General features: G+C 45.9%; 1 protein-coding gene across 2 annotated transcripts in view; it reads right to left on the bottom strand.

The window, feature by feature from the left end:
- The window catches only part of ARMH3 (armadillo like helical domain containing 3), a 120,754-nt gene that overhangs the window by 2,456 nt on the left and 92,401 nt on the right, over window positions 1-25,897 (bottom strand). For both annotated transcript variants that reach the window (XM_083844077.1, XM_083844078.1), the window contains exon 25: window positions 5,286-5,402. In XM_083844077.1, the coding sequence (XP_083700203.1) occupies window positions 5,286-5,402 (117 nt within the window). The remainder of the gene's footprint in view (window positions 1-5,285; window positions 5,403-25,897) is intronic.

Below are 25,897 nucleotides of genomic sequence, written 5' to 3'. Positions count from 1 at the left end.
GCTGGTACAGCTCTGAGAAGTTCTGTACTGAGACTCCACCTTGGCAAGATATCCCTGAAGATTAGCTGCTTTCTGGGATGACAAGAGGGTTTAAAGTGATATCCCAGGAAGGATAGAAAATTCAAAGTAAGAAAGGGATGGGAGAGGATGCTCTGCTTGGATGCATGAGCTAGCAAGACCTGATGCGTTCCCTGTTTGTGGGCAAAGTACAGGGAAATCAAGCACCTCCAGGCTGCAGCTGGAAGAGCATTTTCTGTGAGTGCCAAGCAGCATTCTTCTGGATGGCTGCAGTGCCATGGCCTGTCCTGCTCCAGAACCCATAGAGCCAAAGATACGGAGTCAAAGAAAGGAGAGAGGACACGCTACTGTGCTGTAAACACAAATTACAGCCCAAGCTGGCAGGAAACCATGGGTTTGGAGCCAGCTGTCCGTATTCTGTGCTGCGTGCCCTACCCTCGATGTTGGATCACAGGCTGTCGCTGAAGAAGCATCTTTATCCCTTAATGATGTCTGACTTGTGGTCACCCACACAGCCTGCGAGGAAGAGGTGGGCAGACCCGTGGCAGAGCAGCTTCGCTTCCCGCTGCGTGCCCGCAGACTTGCTGGCCGAACGTGCCAGCCCCAGCCTGGGCTCAGTCTCAGCTGCACTCAGCAATGAGAAAACAGAGTCAAACATTGTCTGTGGCAGCGCCTGTGCAGCAGTGACGGGGAGCAAAACTGACACAAGCTCATCCAAACAACGGGATTACAGCTCCCAGAGACCCGGAGCCTGTGATAATAAGGTTGTTGATGACCTGGTTAGTGTTTTGTGCTTTTATTTAATTCATACCCCAGTGCTTTTAAAAAGTAGAATGAGGAATCCAAACACTGGGGTCTGGAAAAGAAGTTAGCAGTGTTTATGCTGTTGAGGGTCCCACCTGCCGCCCTGGAGGGAAGGGCAGAAAGCTCCCCAAAAGGCTGAATGCGTTAAAGAGTGGGAAACAAAACATGGAAGATTAAAAGGGAAAGTTGGGAAATGAACCCCAATAAAACCCACTGCACTGACCCTAGCAACGTGAGCAAGCTAGCAAAGGGGTCTGGATTTAAGATGGCTTATTCAAGATCTAGGTCTCCAGAAGACAGGTCTGCGCTGGGTGGTCTCCCCACCAGGAAATGGGAGCCCTGCTCATAGGATCTGGTCCCACTCAATTCGTATACACATACTGGTCTCTAAGACGGAGAAGGCAGCAGTCTCTGCAAGCCCAGAAAGGGAAGCTGGAGTGACAAACGATGAGAGCACAGGCTTAGCAGAAATTGCAGCTATGGGGCAGAGCACAAGAAATTAAAATTGTTTAATTTGCAAAGAGGAGGGTTAGGGGGAATACAGCAAACACTCGGCAGTATGTAAAATGAGGTCAGGAAGAGAACAGTGAGTAATATTTCTCTGACTCCCCAGGGATGGGGCAAGAAACGCTCAGCTTAATTTAAGACAAAAGATATACACCGGAAAAGAGGAAATTCTTTTAACCCTGCGGGTCGGGAAGCAATGAAACAGATTAGCTTGGGCCAGTGTGGAGCTGTTTTCACTTAAAGATAGCTCCAGGTTTCAAGAGGAGCTTACTCACAAACTTTGGTCAAGAGCGGTGGGCTTCGATCTGCTTGAACAGAAGTTTGGGAGAGGAGTGGGCATAACAACACGAGATGACCCTGACATTTCTGTACATCTCTGCCCAGCATTTTTATGTTTTTATTTTTTGCTCCAAGATAGCAAGCAGCTCTGAGCTGACCAGCTCAAAAGGTAAGAATAGCTCAAATGAGAGTGAAATTGAGTTATCCTCAGCACAGGGAGCTGGAGCTCATTTCTCTTTTGGGAAGAGCAGACAGTGACACGGGGAGGTGTCTGCCTGTAGAAGGAGAAACTTCAGACACTTCCTGCAGTCTGGCTGAGCTGCTCTATTTGCGAGGCTACACCCCAGGAGTCCTCCCAGCTCCTGGTGCAGCAGGCAGCCCGGGCACGGCTGCCAGCATGGAAGCTACCAGAACTCTTCAGAGAGGCTTGTACAAGCCTCAGAAAGTAAACCCAGAGTTTAACATTTATCCTGCAAGGAAATAAAGGCAGAGCGTGTCCTCTCTTGCTTCTGTACAGAGCACGCTGAAGAGCTTTTAAATTTCTTTTCTCCCCATTAGCAGCTTGGATCACATTTATCCCATTGACTTCAAAGAAATTGGAAATGCACGAAATGCATCACCTGGAGAACAAGGAGCAAAGGAAAGGATGAATGAATCAGGGGCATTAACTATGGGAGTAAAACATAAATCAGTTCTAGTTTTGTGTCATTATAGCTCGACTGGTGTAACACTGTACAGATACTCCTGTTTTGTAGCAAGCCCCACCAATTAAACCGGTTTCCAATCAACGAGCAGCTCTTAAGAGATTTGTACAATGGGAGGAGGTTTACGCTGACTACTATATCTAATTAAAAGTCAAATTAGTGTAATTTCCCCTGCAGAAATCAATCCCTAATCAGACTATTTTGAGACTCCGCTGAAACCTAACTGCAGACAGAGCGTTTTGGAAAGATGCTGAATCTCTTTCCACATATTCCTTCACATCCACACCATTCATTCTATCAAAGCAGCATGGACCTCAAATGACATCCTCAGGGTTTCAAAGAAACTGAAAAAAAAGTGTTAGAAAACTTCCTAACTTCCTTCCTTTAGGTCCTCTCAAAGGCAGCACTACGGGCCAGAAAGCCCAACTGATAAAAACACTCCGCACATCACCTTCCACCACAATGTGGCTGCAGTATTGCAGGCCTTTGAAAGCTTCTTTGAAAAGGGAATGGGAGAAGAAAGCGAGATTTTTTTCTTTGGGATTAGCAGGAAAGAGCAGCACAGAGGCAGAGCCAGAGAAGTGAAGCAGTGCATTAGCAAAGCACGTCAAAGGGGTGAGAACAAGATTGCTAAGCATAAAGGAGCCAAGAGAACGGCTTGGGGAAGTTTCTGCTCACCCATTTAATGGGAGCAAAGAGAGATGAAAAGAAGGCTGAAAAGGAAAATGGCTCCTGCATGTCATTCCCCACCGAGAAGGATTTGCTTTAATGCAATCCCACAGATAGACAGAGGGATTAGAAAACCAGGCAGAATCTGGAAAGAATTGTTCGCAAAGGGATCCTGTTCAGGAAGACATGACGGGACCAGGATGAGTTTGAAAACCATAGAGGAAACCTCTAGGCTCCCCATCAGCCCTGCTCCTTTGGCAGAGCTCCTGAAACAAGTTCACTCTGCCCCCTCCATGAAATCCTGCAACTCTCAGCAGTTAAGTACAATGCTCTGGGTAAGGGGATATTACCCCACATCAGACCAGCAGCAGAAGCTGAAGACCCAGATGTCTAGCAAAAAGGAAGCCTATTACCTACTTTGAAGAGAACATGGGGAGGACAGGGCAGACGGGGCCTTTTTGATGAGCTGTTAGAACAACTGATGAAGCCATCAGTTTCTGTGCACCTAGAGGAAAACCAGCGTGGAGGACAGGAGGCTAGCTGGGTCTGCCGAAGACAAATCGTAACAGATCAGGTTGATTTCCCGCTGTGTTGAGGGCACAGCTGAATGGGATGCAGGGGATTTTCTGTAGCTGTGAGTAAAAAAACATTTAATAGGGTCCCAATTCTCAGGGCACCTACAGAAGTGTGGATTAGACAGTTTCACAACTGGGTCAGTCAGCACGTTTAGACGGTAATTATTTGGGCTTTCATACGCTCTCGAGGAGAAGGTCCCAGGGGTACCTGGACCGGCGATTTTCAGAAGGCAGGACTGGATTATGACGCTAAACTGATCCTTAAATCATACAAAATTTGGAGGAATCGCAGGTATTGGAAAAAAAAGAGGCTAGAAATAAAGTAATTTTAGATGAATTGTTTGTAGCTGTGATGATCTTAAGACCGAGAATGTCATTTTAATCAGTGGGCACGATCAGCCTGAGTTTCTGCCAGGCCAAACGGAAAGTGGGGCATGCAGGAAGCAAGTCAGTCGTGCGGCCACGAGGCTGGGGAAGGAAAAAGCTGGCCGAAGAGGGCAGGAGCCCATGGGACAGAACAGCTGACAACAGAAACACGAATGTGCCTTATTTCCAGACTACAATAGTGGAAGAAGCCTGTGTCACAGTGAGGCTATCGTCAAATTTCTTTGCGTGTATTCCAGATACATTATCAAATAGCAGGGCAGGAGACAAGAACAGGCACAAAGGAGCAAAGAAAAACAAGAAGTGGTCAGAAATGATTTTTGCCCATATCCTACCCAATGGTAGCACTGCAATGACCTAAAAAACATTAAAAGGTTAAAAAGTATGCTGTGGAACGAATCAAAAGCAATTCAGGCATGCCTGCTCCAGAGCAGAGTAGACAGAAGGAGGCGTAACCTTCCCAAACTCATGCAGGCTCGTGATGGAGTGGGCAGGCATCAGTTACTCATCAATCAGCAAGGACAGAGCTGGAAGAGAGAATCGGTTCTCAAACTGGTAAAAAAAAGCTGCCAGTCAGAGGTCTCTCCTTTTGTTGAACACCGAGGTTGATTCAACAGCAAGGAAAAAGCAGGCTCTCCTCCGAGATACCATCCACTACAAAAACCCTGTCTCCCTGGCGATGCAGCCGTTGGACAAGAAATTGCCATGACCCAAGAGCTATAATGCAGCTCTCTGGAGCAGGGTGAGCAAACTGGTTTGCAGAAGAATACAACTACCAACCCACACTATATGGTCATAGTTTTGTCTTTGCTGCATTATTTTTTTGAGTTTCTTCCTACCATTAGTCCTCTCCTCTGGCAGAAGGGGACATGTCTAGAGAATGCCTTCGCTTTCTTTGCCTGGGAACCCTATTTTCTGAGTGATGGAGGAAAGCAATGTGCAGGCAGGTGTCTGACCAGCATCTCAGCCCCATAGTTTGTGGGCTAACAACAGTGAAAAGACCAATTTGCTCTGTGTGATAAACCCAAGGTGGGAGCAATCAGCTTTTCCACCATGCACACTTACCACCACAAAGCACAGCAGAAGGAAGGGACAGAGACTATTTACTGGCCTGAGCAGTCTGGCGGTTCCTCCCCAGCCATACACTGCAGGGCAGGAAGCTCCAGGGAGGTTTCAGACCAGACGAGACATGCGGCATCTGTTCAGGTTCTATTCCTGCCCCATCTTTGGAGGCAGTCCAGTGGAGTAACTAGGCTGCTCAGCTATACTCCGAATGCCACTGCCGAGGCCATACACAAAAGCTTTGGAACAGGGCTGTTGATTCTGCAGAGTCAAGGCAGCTTACCAGCTCTTTGAAGAAGGCAGCCTCCTTATGCTGCTCCGAGTAGCGCTCGTACTGATCCAGCCCATCCTGCAGTTTCAGGGTCAGCGTGTCATAGTTGGAGCGTACCACTTCCAAAACCTGCCAAAGACAGAAGAGGAGTCAGCATCCACAGATGCCTTAGCATTGGAGGAACAAGGCTGTGACAGAGCACAGCTCTGGCACCTGTTTTTGTAACATGCGCGGCTTTAACAGCCAATGTTTGGTACATCAATAACAACATGGAGGTGGGCATGAAAACATTCCTAATGCCAGTAAGGAACAGTCCTGAAATTTACAGAATTTCTCCATTCATAACAGTGGATGAGCCCATAACTACGACAACAGCAGCTTCCCAAACACAATTACGTCAGCAGGAGAGGTTGACATGACCTCATTAAATCAAGCAGCTAACTACCGTGCATACACCCAAACGTAACACAGTAGGCACTATATAAACATAGGTTTGCCTGACCCCTAGGTCACAACAATGCTAATTTTGCCAGCACACCACCCTCCTGGCTTAACTAATTACAATTCACAACCTGCTTAAATGTCAGCTTCTACAGCTGCTCAGGTCAGCCTCCATACAGAGCACTGCACTTCTCTCCTAAAGGGAACAAACTTCTGATAGACACTAGACACTGTTACAGGCTCTGGCGTTAGAAATAAGTAGAGACACAAATCCAGGTCTCCCTGCCCAGGAGATGCTTTCTTATTGCCTGGCTTTGCTGCAACCAAAGCACTCCAGTTCACATTAACGCCTTACTCTGCTCCCAGCACTGGGCTCTACTTGTAAATTCACAGTTACGTGTCTCTGTCCTATTGAACTATTCATTTTCCTAACTAGGGAGCACCAAGAGGGACTCCCACACTGCTTTATAGCTTCAGAGCACTGCATGGACAAATTCATTCCTCAAAGCATTTGTAAGATGGTAAGTGACAATAATCTCCCTACCAGGAACCATATAGCTCGGTACTCCTGGGCAAAACATATGCTTGAAACAATTCTCTTAAACACATGAACCTCTTTCCTAGGCTCTTACCACTTGATCTCAGAGCTAAACAGAAGCAGAGGAAGAATAACAACGTCGGAAGTTCGCATTGCAGTAGCTTACACTCACGAAAAGCCTCAGCCAGGAGCACAACATAGGGCGTAAGGTGCAAAAGAAGAGTCCCTGTCCCAAAGCATCCATGACTCAGGAGAGATCCTAAGAAAAGCATTGCAGAGGATGCAAGACAGCAAACAGTGACCACGGCAATAAGGAACTCTATCTTCTCCTCTTGTCCTCCCAACAATATAAACACTACCCTCAATTGTCTTTTTAGGCAGCTGGCAGCTCCTGCCCTTTACAGGACTGAAAGGTGTCCTTCCATCTCTTACTCTAGGAATCCGAGGCTTGCTTGGAATCCCTTCAAATGCTTTTCCATGTTTTATTTCCCCAAAACTTTGCATGTAGCAGTTGTACACAAATGGACACTCCTGCAAACACCTTGAAGCAGGCTAGTGCCAGGGTCCCACTAAGGCAGAAAACCGAGGGCATCACCCAAACGAGGACTGGGCATAAAAAAAGGGGCCCAGAAGTGGTTCCCTGGCGCGATGGTCCCATGGCAGCCTCTTTGTGCAGATCAACCGTCCCCCGGCATTGCAGAGGCAAGCTAGGGATAGGAATCAGTATTTTGCAAGGTTATTTGAGAACAGCCTGTCAGCGTCCTGCTGCTGCAAGAGCACGCAGCCTCCTCTCCGGGAGGACTCATTTCCTAATTCTGTTTGTCAGCTCCGCTGGCAGAGAGGAATAACTCCCTGCAGTAACAGCCATCTCCAAATTCAGCCTGGCCCTCTTATTCCTGCCTGCAGAACTTGTGAGAAGCAGCGCAGAGCCAAGAGCAACGATGGAAGAAAGAAGGCTGGGTACAGGAATAATTTACTCTGGGGTGCAACTATCCACTGGAGATGGAGACTGATAGCACAACACACCTTCTGGCAGCTTGCGTGGGTCAAAGGGCTGTCCTCCTGTCAATCCAAGGGAGCCAAATTGACCAAAATTAGTAAAATGCAGGGGAGAAACCCTGTTTAAAGGTGAGGAGTACAACAGGCTTCTCCAGCAGCAATTCAGAGCTTTTACCCAAGCTATCCCCAGCTCTGCATGTGTCCCCTACCAACACACACCCTGTGCTCCCCGTGCCCCTACGTGCAGCGTCACACAGCATGCCCAGACAACGGATGTACGTGCTTCTCCACAAAGCAGCTGCTTTCCTCCTTGCTAGCTCTCCGTAGTTCTCTTCAGACACTCAGCAGGGACCTCCTCAAACCCTGGTGAGCAGTAGTAAACCCTGAGGGCAGCGGTGAGCTCTGTAGGCAGCACCCTGTAAACCAGCCCTCCTGTGCCACCTCCGAGAGGCAGCTAACAGCCCCGTTTGATGCTCTAGGAGAAGGACGGGGAAAGGGGCCCCAAAGTCCCTGCTGTGCTACCCACTCCTTATCGTGATCTCTGTAAACCTGAGATCAGCTTATCCCTTTAGCTGTGTATATTCATAGGCTTCCACTCCTTATCTCTTTTAATTATGAAATAAAACTTAAAAAGAAAGGGTGAGTTAAAAATAAACAGCTTTTCTTCACTGCCTAATAATTTCCCTTTCTAGCTGCTGCTGAAAAAAAATGCTACGTGGGATCTGAGATAAACCCACTCACAGATCATTTCACTTCATATTCCATAATGGATAGGAACTGTTACTGAGATTAGGACCTGCCATCCTTGAGACAATTTCATCTGCTCTTTAAGATGCAGCTGCGAGACAGAGGGGAGGTTAAAGAGCAGCAGAAGGTATTAAAAGCATCTAACATGAAGGTTTGAAAGGCATCAGCTTTCTATCCAGATGACAAATACGCACATCCTCTGTGTAACACAATATTCTCATCCTTTGCCCTTTTTACACCTTCTTTGACTTCTGCTCAGGAAAACTACTGCAAGGATGCTCTTGTACATTAAATGCACAAGAGCTTTATCTGTCAGATAAAAAAGACCTGGGAGAATTTAACTTTGAGACTGAAGCATTCCTTTTTCCAGATCCTGTCCAAGTTGCTTTCCCCAGAGGCCTCCATGGAAGACCAGACATCATTCCCAAGATAGTGAAGTACAAAGAATCCAAGAAGTGAGTGACTTTTAGCTGGCCTCTTCCAGGTGGATCTTAAATGGACATCCAGTTTTAAAATCTCACAAGCAGCTGAGAGACCACCTCAAGTGTCAGGGAAGTAGAGAGGAAAATGGACCGTAGATGACTTCTTAGGAAGTCGCTAAGGAGCTTCTTAACAAGTAACAGGGGAAGATAAGACATGACATCCCTCAGATAGCAAGGATGAAAATGCAGGGCAATTTTTTTTTTTTTATTTTTAAATGCTTTACTGCATCTTTACAAAGGAAAAAAAATAAGCAGAGTCACAAGCTAAATCTTCTTTTAAGACTGATCCCTCTAAGATAGCCTACAAAAAAGCATTATGACAGAAGTGAGCAACTCGGATACGGTGCAATGCAAGATAAATGAAGGCTGCTGAATTCTTTTCCTGCAGCTACCTGTATCAGCCCCAGAGGCTACGTTCTCTCATTTACTCCAATGCAACAAACCAGAAGTCAGTGGAGCTGCACCACTGTAATTTAAAGATAATTTGCCATCAAATTAACCTAGTGCCCCACAACTCCCTCACTGACTGCTTTACAGAAGTGCCAGACAAAAGCTAGCGATTCAGGCCCCCACGTATGTGTATGTGCCCCCAAACCCAGCCTTGCAGGAGCTGCTCTGAACAGGCAGTGCCTTCTGCAGCACTCAGAGGATTTCAGCATCCTCCTGCATCTGTACCTGCCACGTCCCGTCACTCCTCTTCCCAGCGACTGTCACAGCCAACCTGTAACAAGAGGCACCCCCCCGGGTAACACAGCAGGAATCCTGGGGCTGGCTTCCATTGGAGGGGGTGATACAGGGCTCAGCTGTCTGCAGGATCCCGCCCATGCCATATGGCTGCACCCACAGGAACAGGATGATTTATTTCACAGAGTTGTTGGCTCCTTACTTTGCTGCATCCACCAGCATACTGCTTCCTTGCAATCTAGATGGACAGCCCCTGAAGAATCAGTGCATCTTAGCCATAAGCACTGGAACCCATTTGCCCCAGCCCTGAAATTTTCCATTTTCAAAACAGACCATGCTTTGCTGTACCGTTATTACACACAGACCGCTTCCTTACTGCACCAGGGCTGTTTCTCTGACTGATGCTCAACAAGAGCTGACCTGCTGCACCACCCCAGAAGAGACCAGACCTGGAATGGCCTTTTCTAGGGGAAAGCACAGGATGGTGCACAGCAGTACCTGACCAGGAGAACGCAGCCCCAGTTAGCAGCAAAGCCAGAGCTTCCACTGCTAGGGCAGTTCTCTCTAACGGGCAGCACACAGAATTGGGGCCCATCTCTCTAGCAGGCACACTAATCAGTAACTTTTTAACCTGCAGAATCTTTCCTCACCCACAGCTCTACTGACTTTACAATATCACATCAGAGAACGCCACCAATTTGTGGCGCCCAGCAACAAACCTGGCAGCGTGTTGGTTCTGGGGAGCGTGCACAAGTAATGAGAGAAAAAACAGGAAAACCAGAAGCAAGAAGAAAGCAAGGTGTCTGCACAGTCTTGCTAATCAGAGCAGGAGAGGATAAGAATGCAATCAGTCAGCAGTGCCAGCACCTCGCTAGAGCCTCTCCAGCCTGCAGGATGGTCATTAGCTCCCATGGCACAAAAGCAGCTGGAAGAGAACCAACCGACTGATCTTGCGTTAAGCAAAAGGCCAAAAAAATCCCCAGGTTAAAACATTCTCCCCCCATATCCATGCTCAAAGCCTTGTGGCTTACAAGGATGGGGCTTGGGGGGGGCTCTCCAGGTCAGGCTAGCAAGTCCTCACAGGACGGAGAAGCCGGGTGTGTGTCCCAGCTGTCCCACGCTGGAGGATGGAGCAACCAGTCTATGGGATGGATACGTGCTGGCAATCCCAATGCTACTGCATGGACACAGTATGGGGACACACACACGTGCCTCTTGTCTCCTCTAGGATGTTCTGGGCACTCCACCACCTGAGGGAATTACGGCAATCCCACCTCCAAAACTCAGGCAAAGACCAAAAATACCATGAGCAAACCCAGCAGTTTGTCCCTTCAGCTCGCAGGAAGGAGGCTGTAAGAAAGAGACATTAGGGTTCTCCTTTTCCAGGAAAAAGGAATAGGAATGTGTATTTTATGCTAGAGTCCTCAAAGTGGATTGCTTACCCCAGGTTTAGTATAAATCTTCCCCCCCCCCTACTAATCTGCACAAGCAGCTCATGGTCCCTGAGTGTTTTTCCTAGTGAATTCAACCGCATAGCAACATTTCTCACTGTAATGAAACGGCTGCTGCCACCTGGACTACAAAGAGGCTATTGCCTCTCCATAATAAAGTGCCAGATAATTGACATAAATTTTACAGTAGTATCTTCTAATTAATATGGAAAATCTTTTTTTTTTTTGTTCCAAATGGCATCACACTTCTCACAGAGCAACTGAAAAGTTGCTGATGCAGGCTAGAATCTCTGCTGGAATTAATCCCCAGAAGCGCCAAAGACAAAGCACATAACTAAATAATTAGAAGTTAAGTAAAAACACACACACACACAGCTGCCACGTTTCCCACCAGACTCTGCCCAGACCCCTGCCACAATTATCTCCGTCTCCTCTTCCTCCTGCACCGTCTGCAGGAGCCAGGCTCAGAGAGGATGCACACAGGTGCGCTGGAAGCAGCTCCCAGTGCCCATCGTGGGACACGCAGCAGCACAGAGCTTTGGTCTGACCCAGCACTACCTTACTTTTGCAGCTGCCCTGGAGCTAAACGCAGTGCTGGTGCTTCAGCACAACCCTTCGCCCCCAAGCTGATCAAGCCATGGGTAATAATTCCACATTCATGAACGCTAGGAGGAAGAGGAGGAGGAGGATGCTATGACAGTAACAATTCAGATACCTCTGGTATGCCCTACACAGCACACATCCACAGACCCAGAGGATACAGAGTAGATCTGGTGAGCACAGGGGGAAGGACAAAGATCTGGGCATGAGATGCAAGTATATATAGGCATGCTACATGTGCAAGATACGCAACCTGCTGCCATTCCTGCTCCAGTGCCCCAGATCCCCTACATCAAGCACCTGCTGCCTGTACTACATGCAAGTGAAGGACCCACAGCCACCTCCTGCTGCTGGCTGAGAGCGTACAGCCAACACAGCCCCCACCAGCTCACACAACTGTCACTCTCAGGAGGAAGAAGCAGCCTGTCTAACCTGAGGGCAGGAAAAATTCCTGGAAGGAGGGCTTTTCCAACAGTTAAAAAAAAAAATCAAAAAAATCCAACTAACCCAAAAGATTAAGTGATAGTAACTAAGGGCAAACCTCCCCTCCGAGGTATGAACCAGAACTGCACTGATGCAGGACACATCAGCAATGCTGGGCAGTACGACACAAGAGGTCTGGTCACGTTACAGGACTGCCTATATATATATATAATATCCTTATTATATCCGTTACATATATCCTCTTCTAAGGATCAGTAAGGCTCTCCCAGAAACGGCTGCCATTCCTTGAGCTCTGCTAGCAGAAATTACATCCTGTTTTTGGACAAGAGTTATTTACTCCAGAAATGTCTTCAAATCACAATCTATTAGAAGCCTAAAGGTGTTCAGCTCTATTGGGATATTTCTGAATGCTGTGTGATTTGCAGACTGGTTGGATCAGTGGGTCTTCTCCCGCTGTTAAACAGTGTCAGACAACGATCTATGGAGGATCTGACCTCACGGATACCAAAGCCAAAGCATTACCTAGCTCCACCAAGAGGAAGCTGTAAATGTGCAATGAAGTCCCCACGCCAAGCTCTTGTACATGAATGAACATCCACATACAATGCTGGCATTTCCAAAGCTCACACAGGGAAAAAAGTTAGAGATCATGAACGTAATTACATTAAAAGTTATCAATTAATAAAATAGACACCCTTCAGAGCAGGCTTCTAGACCTAGATGGTGAGATCTGCCAGGAACTGGAAGAGGTCCACTAAGCTTGCCTGTTGTTAGAAATTTTGTGAGGAAGGCAGGCAGCAGACAGGACGATGGCAGGAGCATAAAACCCCGAGATAGATAGATTTGCTATTTTGGAGTTACAGCCCGTTTTGGAGTTGTGAACCCTTATCTCCAGCTGGTGGCATTTATGAAAACATTGCTCACTGCTAGGTATGTAAGAGCACTTGCCGTTCTGCCAAGGCTCGAAATGCACTGCAGATAGCTACGGACCGGACCGTTAATTTTTTTATTTCCCCATTGTGCTTACAATTAACTTAAGTGCTGAAATGTGATGGGCTGTTCCAAGGGAAGCTTTTATCTAGCAGCTGCATTCTAGCACAGCAATAAATCAACTGCTGTCACCAGCACATCGGACAAGAAGAAGAGCATCCTTACACTCACTGTGCATGCTACCTGTTCAACCAAACTGGCTAGCCAGCATGCTGCAAATGAATGCTCTGATTTGTGTACATTTGTTGGTGCAACCCTCCCTTTAGAGGAGGATCTTGTCTCCCTGAACACAGAGAGAAAACAGTCAGCAGCAGCTCTCCAGCACAGCAGGTAACTGACCAAATAAGATCAGTAACCCTGGTGCCCAAAACAAGATAAAAGTTTAAAACTGTTTCTAAGGATGGAAGTTGTGAGCTGCTGCTCCAGCTGAACTGAGAAGCTAGGACACACGAAGCTGTTACAGAAATCGAAGACAGCTACAAGAACCTAAAAAACAGCAGCTGATGATTTTAAGAAAGTCAGAAAAAAATATACATATTTCTAGGGACAGCAGGCAGAAAGCATCCTGGCAAATTTTGAAACCAAAATACACAACTTTGGGTTCAGATTGCTTCAGTTAAGTGCTAACAGCATACGTGGTGTACACCAGACAAAGAAGAAGATGAGGAAACTAGTTCTTAATAAAGAAATTAAGATTTCCCTGAAGACAACTGTCTCAGAAATAAGGCTTTCTAGAGAACTGATTAGGACAGGGTATTCCAAAAACACCCTTGCCATTCAAGAGACAAAAGCAAGTGGACTGCTCCAGTTTGAAGGAAACCAAAATCTACTTGTGCATCTACTTGTGCTCAAGGGTAAACAAGTGGGAGGCTTATTCTGGTTATGGTCTAATCAAACATTTACAATTGTGGGAGGTTTCTGGAACTATGTCACCTGCTCCAGGTTCACAAGAATCAGAAAAGGATGCAAGAGAGCTTGTGCTCCTCATGCAGCCACCACTGACTTCTACAGGATATACTGATTACAGACTGACTTAGAAAAAAAGTTCAACAGGAGCCTGACTTGAAGATCAAGATGGATGAAAGGAGAACACAGACACTCCAAAAAGTTATGGAGCTTGCCACACTTATTTTTTTCTGCTTCTTAGAGTAACGAGAGAGAGAAATCTCTATGAATGCTACTAGCATAGCCCAGGGTCTGACACTTGCTGAGAAAAAGTAGATGCTAACCTAGCTCGTGGCTTTTATCTTTTAAATGATCTGAATCTTGCACACTTTGTGCAACATGAATAAACTTAATGGAAGCAGCAAAGTTTAAAAGCAATACGGTAAAAAAAAAAAGCCATAAAACAAGCGGATGCTGTATATTTAAAGCAACTAGGTGACTAAGAACAACGTAAGGACATTCCAGAGAAAAACTCTGCTAGGACTAGGGCAGGAAGGTAGGTATTTGGAGGGGCAGAGCTCAGAAAGATCTGTTCCACAGCTCCTGCTTAAATTTAAGCAATTAGCGGCAACAGAAGGCTAGCTATTAACTGCACAATGAAAGTGATAAAAACGCAATGATTCAGTGGCCTGAGGAGATGCAGTGAGAATGTCAAGGAAGAAGAAAAATAGAACTCACCTGCTTAACTGACCACAAAAGGAAAATTAACTCAAGTCCATTAAGACAGGGAAAACCAGAACTTTTAAATGCAAGCTAGAAGTCTGGAGAGCCAAGAAATCAGATGAGCAAGTAACTCTTTGATTATTTGTACTAATTTGCAGTTCTACAATATTTTTTTCCTGAAATAAGGGTGCTTGAATCAATATACAACGTTTAAAACATGGGTTATCAGGCTTATACAGTGACAACACAGTACTCCTGCTTTATTTTTGTTCTTTCTCTAATAACTTCTAATCCTCTGTTTGCCTTTCTGACGACTGTTGAGCCTTGAGCCAACATTTTCAGACTTATCCCAGTGATTCCCAGAGTCCCTTCCTGCATGGCAATATCTAGCAGACTTTCCTACAGCTTAAAGGCTCTAAGAGCCTTATAAATTCAATCTGCAAAAATTCTTTCTAAAGATATTCCCCAAAAGAAACGGGAGAACTACAGTCAATTGGTTAGCTGCAAATAGCTGCTTTGCCTCTAGGGACAAAAGCTGTAGTAGCAGTGTGCTAGGGGAGCTAGCTAATAAGGAAAGGTGGGCAGTGCCTGGAAGTTTGTGCACAGCTCAACCCGTAGGAAAGTTTTAGCTATTAAAGCTTTTGCAAATCTGGAGTTGGAACAGACAGCTATAAGCTGCGAGATGATCCTTATAAACAGAAAATCCTGTAGTAAAAAGGGAACTTCAGTTGCAAAACGTGTGCTCTAAGGCTGCAATTCCAAAATTGGTTTAAGACAGTTTAAGTGCAGGCTACCTAAACTGCACTACAGAGTCTACAGTTCTTCCTTCAAAGGCACTTATTTCAGAGTTAAGGCATTCTGATGTGCAGCTCAGAAGCGTCTTCATTGAGTATACAAATACTGAGAGTGCTAAATGACCAGGTACAATGCTGACATCAGAAGTAACTGAGGAGGCAGGGAAGAACAGACCTCTTGACTATCCCCTAGAAATTGCAGCTGTGCAAGTTAAGTTTATAAGAATTATGACAGCCACGAGATTCCTACAAAGGAGACAGGCTCAAGTCTGTCCCGATCAAGCGACTCCTCAATCCCAGACACACTCTTGGTTCCTACTCTAATCTGTATTGCACAGCTGGGAGAAAAGGAAGGGAAAAGTTTCTGATGACGACAGAAATAAGAGAACCAAATAATTTCTGATATGACATGCTGGAAGAGAAAAGCTTGTTGACGTTTTAATTTGCTAAATTATCCCCTTTTGTGCTGCTGGAATGGGCCATTCATTTTAAACTCCATCTGGGCAATGACCAGAGCTGAAACGGAATGAGCTTGTTTATGCTTGGAAGCATTCATGGCCACCATAGAAAAGGTCTTTTGCCTATAAAAAAAATAATAACAGAAGAATCACAGAGCTGCTTAAAGTTGATTGCTAAATTAATTTGGAAGGAGCATTTGAATGGTTAGTGAGACAGCTGGAAATACAGAGGTCACTACCCAAGACCATCACTTGCAAGGCATTTAAGATGCTAAACTTAGTGGGCTGAGATTCTTCCTGACTGAAATGGAGATGTGGAAGATAGCAGTTAGCAAGATGAATCTGAGGGGGAGCAGAGACTTGGGCATGGACCATACATAGAAAATAGGTCTGAGGTTTCTCAAAAATAAAACGTCTGCTGCTTCTTACTGTCCTTCTCAGGGAAAGAAGCCTGTGTGCACTCTTTGAAATAAACACAAAGGCACCCAAAGTTGCTGACTCCCTGTTATTTCTAGCCATTTCTCCTTATACCTAGCAGAAGCAATCAGGGCCCAAGATAATAGCTATGTCTCTCAAAAAGGATTCCTGCCACAGTAAAGCGGCATCTTGCAATCCAAAGATATTTGGAGGACAAAAAGGGCTTGCGTGCCTGTGAACTTAGCGTTTATCCCTACAACATTTGTTCTTTAAATCAAACCTACTAATTCACCAGCTTTCTCGCAATTCAGAGACTCCCAGCAAGCGCCCCAAAACACCACAGAGGACATATCCTTTGAGAACGTTTGGCTGACAAGAGGCTGAAAAGACGCCTCTTACCTCTACGAGAGTGACCGTGCTATCTCCACAGAGGTTTAGATGCTGGATGGACAGAAAGGACGTGAGACAAAAGGGGAGGTTTATTGCTAACAGACCAGATAAGATTATTGTGTTGGCTGTACGCCCGTCATTGATGTATATGGGAAAGGTGACTTGTGCTGGCACTGAACCCACTCTCTCCAAAGAATGAGGAGAACAAAACTTAGGCTTCTTTTCCAAAGCACCTTTTGCTGTTGAATCCTCAAGCTGAGCTAATTGGTACGCAGAGCAGCAAGCTGAAGAACTACCTGTCCACAATGCCTGCCCTCTGAATCAAAAAGCACGTACCCCTGGCTGTCACTGCTCTCAACTGAACGTGCCGGCTGTAGGGATGGGATGTATTTGTACAGCACTACAGAAGGCTTAGCCAAAAGTAATGCTATTCTCTCGTGGGGGCAAGGAGTTGATCACCAAGACTTCCACTTTCTCTCTAAATTTCTTTTACTGTATTCCTGGATAAGTTCCTATAGGATCTATAAGGGAAATATCTCCACGGTAATTTCTGCAGTGCTTGGAGGACACCATTGTTCTACAGCCTAAAAACCCCTGTGTGAGGATGCCCAAGAGCCTCTTGGACATCAAACGTTTTCAAAGCTATTAGCTCTGATGGGTTTTTGAATAAGGCTCAGGGAAGCCACTCGCTTGGAATTTCTCACAAGGAAAAAGGTAGCTCTGACCTGGCAGGATAAAAATTGCTGAGAAGGAGGAGGAGGAAGAAAGCCCACACAGCCCACGTTCTCCGCAAGCGAGGAAATGAGATTTGATTTACTCCGTGATTCTGAGGTGTGTTCAATTTCAGCTTGAATTTCCACTGCATAAAATTCAGCTTGGCTGAGCAACGTCCCCATTAGAGACTGTCCAAAGCAATATAACGCAATGCACGCAATGATCTTTGAAACTGAAGGCTCAAATCCTGTGATTTTTTTTCCAGCATATTTTTGCATATGCAACCCATAAACCTGTGTCTTCCAAAAAGTTAGAGGAAGATGATATAAAAAAGCAATTAGATACAGTGCATACACAGCTCCTTATTGTTGCCAATTAATCAATTTATTTTGCTCACTGGTTAATTTCCTCTTACTACACAGCAGAGAACAACTGTGGGTCTGTTTTCCACGTTTCAAAGGGATTAGATGACGAGCAGAAATCACTCGCTTACAAGGACTTAAGGGCTTCAGTTCAGAGATTAATAACTCAGCTGCATTTTTGCCAGGTTTTAAAACCACTAATTTGTACTGCATCAGCTTGTAGTTTTATTTGCACAACTATTTTTGTTTTAATGGGAAAATTAAATCCTGCTCCTCCCAAATTGATGCTGCATTGCCCTCTTGATATTATTCTCACATCTGAAGTTTTGACTATATTTAAAGAGGATTTCATGCTTGCTTAGCAAATTCCTTAAGAAACAGCACCTAATACTAATACACAGAAGCGTGTGACTTTTCCTAACTAACCAGGCACATTTGTTGAGCAGCCCACTCAGGAATTCACCATCACCAGGAGGCAGGTTGGGTGGAAGCTTTGGAGCAGATTGCTCTGCGTCTCCATCTCGCATGGCAGAAAAGCTCTACAAGAACTGAGATTGCACACATTTGGTCACACGGTAACACACCGCTAAGGTGAGAAAAACCATCGGGTCCATTCCCACGTTGGGTTAACAAAGAACACTCTGGTGCCACACTTACCCTGCTGAGAAGCCAGGCACAGAAGCTGAAGGGGGACACACTTCTGCATTTAACGGGCTCCTGATCTCACAGTTCTGAGAACCACTCACAAGGGGGAGTTTCACTGAAACAGTGCTAAAATTTAACCCCAGCACTTCTCCATCTTCATCTGTGTGAATAAACCTAAGCAAGTTTGCTGGTTGAAAAATTCAGGTACTTTAAGGTGTTGGCCTTTGTTGTAAACCTACCGTGGCCTGAGCGGGCCTTACTCAGGGAATACTCACTTCCATATGCTGTTTTAAGGACTGACTTGTGACTGTGCCTAGGGCTTCTGTTTGGTGCATTTTTATAAATGGTAATAAGTAGAGCTGTTCACTTGGTTTACTGCTTCTAGATGACAACTGCCAGCTACAATCAACTCAGGGAGAACAGGGGGATAGGCCTGGCAGCAGGCACAGGACGCGGCATCGTAGCAGCGCGAGATGGTTGTGCATTAGGAAAGCTGTCACAGTTCTTCCTTCTCATCTCTCTAAAACATGTCAAGGGCACTAATTAACAGGGTATCCAAGGCACACAAAGGCTAAGAAGAAAGAGGATGTCTCTAGTGGTCTGCCAAGGCCCAATCCCAAGATGACTATCAAGACTTTAGGAGCCCGCTGAACTCTCCCAGTCTCCAAAACTGTCTGATACTCAAAGATCACAAGAGCTGCAGAACTGAGGGAAAAAAGGGAAATAAAGTGACCTACTTTATATTCTATCATCACATGCTGGCATTTTACAATTCCCTCCTTTTCAAAAGAGGCATATGTAAAGGAATCCTCTCAAACACGTGCTGTCAGCAGTGTGAGGGCATACAGCCCCCCACAGAAGAAACAAGGGCAGAATAAAACCCAGGCCAAATAATGTTGCCAGAACAACAATTCAATACCCAGAGGAAAGGGAACAAACAGTAGGAGCTACACAGAGTAAGAGAAGCCCGTGGTCTGAAACGCCACTTGGCACTCCCCCAGAAGGCCTTACAACCTCTGCCGGGAAGCGGCACACAGCACCAGAACGGTCTGGTCACCTTTTTCCAACAGCAAGTAACAAAGGCTAGGTGTGATCTTAAACACTTCACAGATAATTCCTGCAGCAGCTGTTCCCATCTCTGTAACAAGGAAGGGAGCAGAAGAATCTGCAGTTTGCACACACCTGGGCCCAACCATGTAAGATAACTGGCCATGAGGTGAGCACTCCTGAGTCCGGATTCACTTTTTAAACCACAGCCCTGTCGAGAGCTGGAAAGCAAGGCTTTCTGTGAGAGTACAGACGGGTGATTTTCCTTTCATTTTTAAAGAGGAACGCTATCAAAATAAAATCCTCCCACTCCCAAAAACAGATTTAACTTCTGAAATGTTTGCATCATTTCTTTTTAAAAACAAAGTTCAGGATCGAACCAACCAGTCATTTTTCTTCAGGCACCTTGACCTGACCTTTTCCAAACACATCACAGAAAAAGCTCTCCCTGACATACGTAAGCCAAGGCCATACCAAGTTATGAGCTCACATGAAAAGCACGGTGGCTTCAGTCCAGGTCTCCCTGCAGAGCAGTTACCTCCATCCGTGTTTCATTCAGGGGAAGGGCTTCTGGGTGAGGGTAAGGGACCGGGCTTTGCCTCAAGCTAACAATGCAGCTGAGACAAGACCACGAGTTGCTGGTTTGACTAAACAACTGCCTTCAGATGAGCAATTGGGACAGGCTGGTCAGCAGTCCCAGTACAGTGACCGACTTCTTTATGCTGAGAGGTTTGCTGTGACATTAACGGCCCAGCCCTAGCACCAAGTCCTAGTTCTGAAACATCGACATACTAACGACAGATGCACTTTTAAGACTTAAGCAGTTCTGGTATATGATCCCTCTGGGCACCACTGAGAGCAGAAAGCTCAGCAAGAATTCGATGATGTGGGAAACTGTCATCAGCTGGAGAAATTAAGTTCACATCATGTTAATATTCTCCCCTGCAAAAAGTGTGTCATACGCTCAGGTGTCTGCGAAGAAGGCTGAGATGAGGCATTACAGAAGCTTTCTTTCTATTCTTCTGAAAAGGGGAGTTTTAGCTCAGCAACAGACCTAAGTTTCCTTTCTATACCTACAAAGCAGCTTGTAGGTGGTACCGTAATTAAATAGGTCCATCACTTAAAATAGAAAAGCACATCCTCATAACTGAAGTAAAAATTAAGAGTCTGTAGTGAGATGCTTCCATCAAATCGTTGGCTTTCAGAAACGTTAGCTACTGCTTCAAAAACTCCTAGCAAAAAAGTCTGGAAGCAGAAAACAAGAGACAGACAGGAAACCAAAGTTCCAGCATGACTACCTCGGCTCCCTCAGAAATCCCCATTTCTGCTTCTATCAGCTGGAAGATTGCTCCTGTCCTGGTGTTTCAAGATGTTACAAGTAGTTAATGCAAACGAAACATGGCCTAAAAGAAGTCAATAGCATAGCTCGTCTACCTTTTTGAAGAAGAAGGGAAATGGACAAAAAACGACAGATGCAATCATGCAAAGCTCCATCTGGACCCGTGTTTGGCGTTACGTCCCATTACATAAAATTACTATTTCACTGACACCACAGGGTGACAACAATAGGTAGCATTTCATGTGAGTTAGACAGATGTCTGACTCCAGCAAGCTACCTATATGACACAGCTGAGCAAAGGCTAGCACCTAGGTTTGGGGAGATGTATCAGATTTCTAGTGCAGGAGAGGAATGGAAAGGGAGACCGTCACTAGCCAGCTGAGCACATTCTTCCTTTAAAAACTTGGAAGAAGGACTGCTGACAGAGAGAAATCCGAGGGTAGGCTCTGTGTAACCTCCATATTCACCTAACGATTGCTTCGTCCTGGGTATGGAATATTAATTTTGACAGAAGCAGGAGAAGGCTGTAAAGGACAATGCAATACCTAAATGAAACGACTGGTGTCTTAGCAAACCATTGCTCTAACTGCAAGCTTCGTGGGTACTTTCACTGCACGGATGTTGCTGAAGAAATATAACCAGTGTGAAGTTGGTAGCATTACCCAGAGAAACAGACTCACAGTATCACCATGATATTATATCTGGCTTTTCACTGTGTCAGAGGTGCTCAGAGAGCTCTAGGACAGCTCAGAACATGAGCAAAGTGGCTCGCTTTGGTCTGCAAAAGATTGTGCAGGCCTTCCTGAAGTCAAAGCCCCCAAAACAAGACAGCTAACCACATTACGCCAGCTTCCTTACCTAATCCCAGATGCTAAATCACATTGCCAGAAAGATGCCATATCCTTCTCTGTCATCGCATGTCACTGCAAGTGGATGTCATCTTGGAGGTACGACTGGTCACTAGTGGGAGGGGAGCTCACTCAAACCATCACAAGCGGGAGGAGAAGCACTCACAAGAACCTCTCTGCTTCTACTGCACGTAATACACACTACAGCAGAGCCCCAACCCAGCGTTTTCAGAGCAGTCAGGAAGTCCAAGAGTAAGAGTTCAACAGCATTTGGCATGTGTTTTTATATCCACCTCAAAAACAGATGCTGTCTGCTGAATTACAATTGCTGAGGAAAATACACTTGGGAAACCAAGATGGGGTTTGTGCATAAATAAGCCTGAAGCACAAATTACCCTTAGTGGGTTCTGCACCCAGTAAGACTTCATGGCAAAGTTTCCAAGGAGGAGACTAGGGCATGGCAGGGGCTTCTGGAAACAAATGTTGTTAGATGTCAGTCTGCAAGAAACTACCCCGTTCTCCAAACGTTAAGGATATATCTGCAGAATTTCCATACTACTCCTACTGCCAGAGGTCATCCTAACAACTCCTTTACAACTAACACTCATGCAACTGTGACAACAGTTAATGTAAATGGAGGTTGTTGGGTTGCATCAGCTTATTTTAGAAATCCTAGGCATTTTCAGACAATGGTCCAGGCTGCTTCGTTAGCTTCTTATCTGAGAGGCTGGAATATACTTTTCCTGTTAGCACTTCTTGCTGCCAAGCAGTTTTTTGATGGAGAACTTAAATCCACGGTTTGGAAAAAGTGGAAGAGGAATTCCTATGAACAGGTGCTGTGCAAAAGCGAACACAATGCAAAGAATTAATATCCTTCCACAGGCCTGCTCACGCCAGCAACAAGGCAGATGCTGCTGCTGAAACAGCATGTGCTGTTAGCAAGCCTTTGCTCCCCAGGAGCCTATTTGTGCCTTAACTGAGCCACAGGGGAATCCAAGCGCCCTCTGAAAACGGCAGTGGAATTGATTCATAGCCCCAGGCACCTGGCTGATGCAGAGCCATCTTCCCCAGTGCCATCTCTGGACATCCATCGTTCCCCTGCTTGTTGTCTTTGAATGACACATCTCAGCTCCCTGAGCAACTCTGCTGTCTGCCTCAGATCTCCCACGAACACAGAAAGAGCGACACACATCAGAAATGCCTCTTTCTCCTCTATTAAGAGGTTTGCCTCTGAGCTCCCTAATGCGGACAAGCAATTTGAACTTACTGTCTTAACATCCAAATGCCAAGCGTTAGAGAGCCAAAAGAACACATCTTCCAGCTGAGCAGAGCTCTGTTCAGGTGCAGCACCTTTTGGCTCAGCAGCGTTTACTCTCCTGCTCTGGGAGGCGGGGAGACTGCAAAGCTCTATTTGCTTCCCACTTCAAAATCAGAGCAATGACCCAATTTGTCACTTTGGGGAAACAGCTGCAGCTCCAGCTAGAGGATCCCGAGGAAGAAGACAAAGGCATCATCTGTTACAGCAGGATACTATCAGGGAGAACGGCGACTAGCAACCTCTGAATTTTATTTCAGGGGTTTTATCCTAAAGAAGCCCCAGAATGAGCGTGGCTGGCAGTCACGGCACAAAGCCTGTCCCCTTTTGCAAGAGGACAAGCTGACTCTGGGAAAGACAGACAGTGATGTGGCTATAACTGACACAGCAGGCTATAGCTGCCTCCTTTCAGGACTCCCAGGCAGAAAGATGACTGAGTGTAAGGAAGCTTAGGGTGGACCTTGGGACTAGGGTAACAAAGTACAGTGCTATAAATCCAGCTTTACAGAGAACGATGAAAGAGAAGTCTGCACGGTATCCATACGCGTTATGCACCTGGCAACATCCAGTGCCTATTGTTCCCGATTTCACAAGGGATTAAAAACCTCCTCAATCTCAAGTTTTACAAAATGCAAACTGAATTGCGGATTCTCACAAGCCAGCCGTTGACAGCTCCTCCTTTAATCGCAGATGTGGAAAGTTGTAATTTAATCTTTATAAATGCAGACTGTTTTGATCATTCTGTTGCAATCCCCGGTGGATGTCTCCGTGCCCCATACAGGCGCTTAGCGGTGACGGCAATCCATAACACTGCTTGGCACTGAGCGCAGCAGCCTTTCCCAGCACACTGCCTGGCTCCCCAAGGGCTGCAGATCAGCTGCCCTTTCACACAGGAAGAAACGGGGCTCCTGGTTTTCTCAGGGCAGCACACAGGCAGCCAAGGAAGGAGTTCTGATCACAAACCTGCAGCCCCATCCTCTAGCTACCCACAGCCCCTTTTCCAGGCTTAGTTAAGTACTGCATATAAAACCAAAATCTAGCAGGAATCTGGGGACTGTTTTGTGAAACATACACTGGGGGTGCAGGACAAGCACTGGAACATGGATGGGGAGCTTATTGCAAAGTTATTCCTCCTGCTCTTGCTCAGCACGCTTCCAGCTGTGATTCAGGTTGAGCTCGTAACTCACATCCAGTGTTGCCTCTGCAGCCCAGCACAGAAACATCACTAGCTCCGAGCGACTCTACCTTTCACAGCAAGCTTCAAGAGCCACTCAGGAAGGCGGATGTTCTAGAACAAGTCCCCAGCATGCAGTGGTCTGCTGGCTACAGCAGTTTTCAGGCCCTTATCAGTCCTGGTGGTACTAGTGAGAGCCAGGCAAGGATGTGAAAAAAGCCACGAGAACTGAAGGCAAGTCTTGCTTCAAAGTTTAACGGGCTCATTTTGTTACCAGGCTGCACTTTGATGCAGTCCCTGATCTGCCCAAGGGGACAGCTCACAAAAATAATACGAAGCAAGATGTGCCTTAGCATTTGCAATGCACAAAGGGCAGGAAGACTCCTTTGTGCCAAGGCGAGCCAGGGTCACGCTGCCTCAGACAGAGAGGCCCAGAGCAGCTGATTGCCGTGAGTGGTAGCGGGCAGGATGCTGGAGAACATTTATGTCAAGCCTGCAAGAGAAAGGAATTGAAGGGCTTCTCCTATTTCTTAGCTGAGATTTCTGTGACTGAATTAGGAATATGGTTACATCTCTCCATCAGCAAGTATCTCTTTTTAAAAACAAAGCCCTTCTTTTGTCCCTCTGATGGCCTACCACACTTGCTCCCCCACTCCAATGACGCACAGTTTATTGCATTCTGCATGTTAATAAAAGCCACTACACAGCACAAAGTCACTGCTCCCAAGTTCACCTCCAGCTTCAAATCTCCTTGCAGCAAAGCTGATCAGTCCTCGAAGCCTCTTCAGACCCATTCAGTCTGGCACACTGCATAAAGCAGTCTGAGGCATTAGCAAACTATGGGGATAATTTCTGTGGGAAACCAAAATAAAAGAAAAAAAGAGAAAGATACCTAAATCAGAGAACCCCCAACAGCCAGGCAAACTGGTAATTTGCCAACTTCAGAAGACACAGAGGAAGTTCCACGTGAATATGAGAAAACACTTCTTTACTGTGAGGGTGACACAGCCCTGGAACAAGTTGCCCAGAGAGGTTGTGGAGTCTCCTCTGCAGATATTCAAAACCCGACTGGATGAGATGCTGTGCAAGTGGCTCTAGGTGATCCTGCTTGGCAGGGGCGTTGCACTAGATCTCCAGAGGTCCCCTCCAACCTCAACCATTTTGTGATCCTATATAGATCCTATATCCCTTTAAAAAAAAAAGCTGGGATTCAAATTTCACCTGGTACAGCTCAGCTCTTTGGAGTTAAACAATAAAATCTGTTTCAAGCCATTAATCATGAGTAGATATCTGTAATGAGGCCACAAAACCCAACACCCCTGCCTAATTTGCGGAGATGTTAAGACTTTAAATTAAGACTTTGCCTTGGTGACCCCTTAAGCTGGAGTTTCAGATACCTGCTGCTGTGTACAACATAGCACCAGCAAGCTTGATAGTTTCTACCCCAAAACTCATTGCATTTTGGAAGTGAAGTATCGTTAGACCAACACCATTTAAAAGTATTTCTGGAGCCCTCACAACATGCTGCATTAAAATAAGAGATTAAGAGGAATTACTGTAGTAGTACTTCACACTGATGGTACTCAGCATTTTAAAAATATCAAGTACACACATGCCAACAGGCTTTTAACTCTTAACCCCACTGCCAGCAGTGCTAAAAAAGAACAAAGCACTTTGTATCTGCTAATGGTTTTGCTGCTAGTTATGGAAAACAGAACGAGTTGAATAAACTATGACGTCAATAGCTCAGGGTAAGAATACCTTTGGGCATCTAAATCCAATTGTGCCATTTTGTGACTCTGTGCAAGTCACTGACGGAGGCTGCCTGAGCTGCAATTTGGATTAGTGCCTTGCAGCCCCACCTGGTAACAAAAAGCCGTGAGGACTTGGGGGGGGGACAAAAAAGGAGGGAGTGGGCAGAGGGACCATAGAACAGTTGGAGTATGACCTCAAAAAACCCTTTCCCTTTCCTTGAGATTGCCTGATCAAGCTGGATTGCAGCTACCCGAGCTATAAAGGTATTACAATGTGGAACGACCCAGGTATTATACTCATTTGTCACAATTTCAAAACCAATACCGTCATTTTGTTTTTCCATCACAATCTGTTCTGCCTCCTAGCACTTTCCATCTGCAGT

Source organism: Anser anser (genome assembly GCF_964211835.1).
Source record: "Anser anser genome assembly, chromosome: 7".
NCBI classification, from domain to species: Eukaryota; Metazoa; Chordata; class Aves; order Anseriformes; family Anatidae; genus Anser; species Anser anser.
This window is presented reverse-complemented; position numbering and strand designations above follow the sequence as displayed.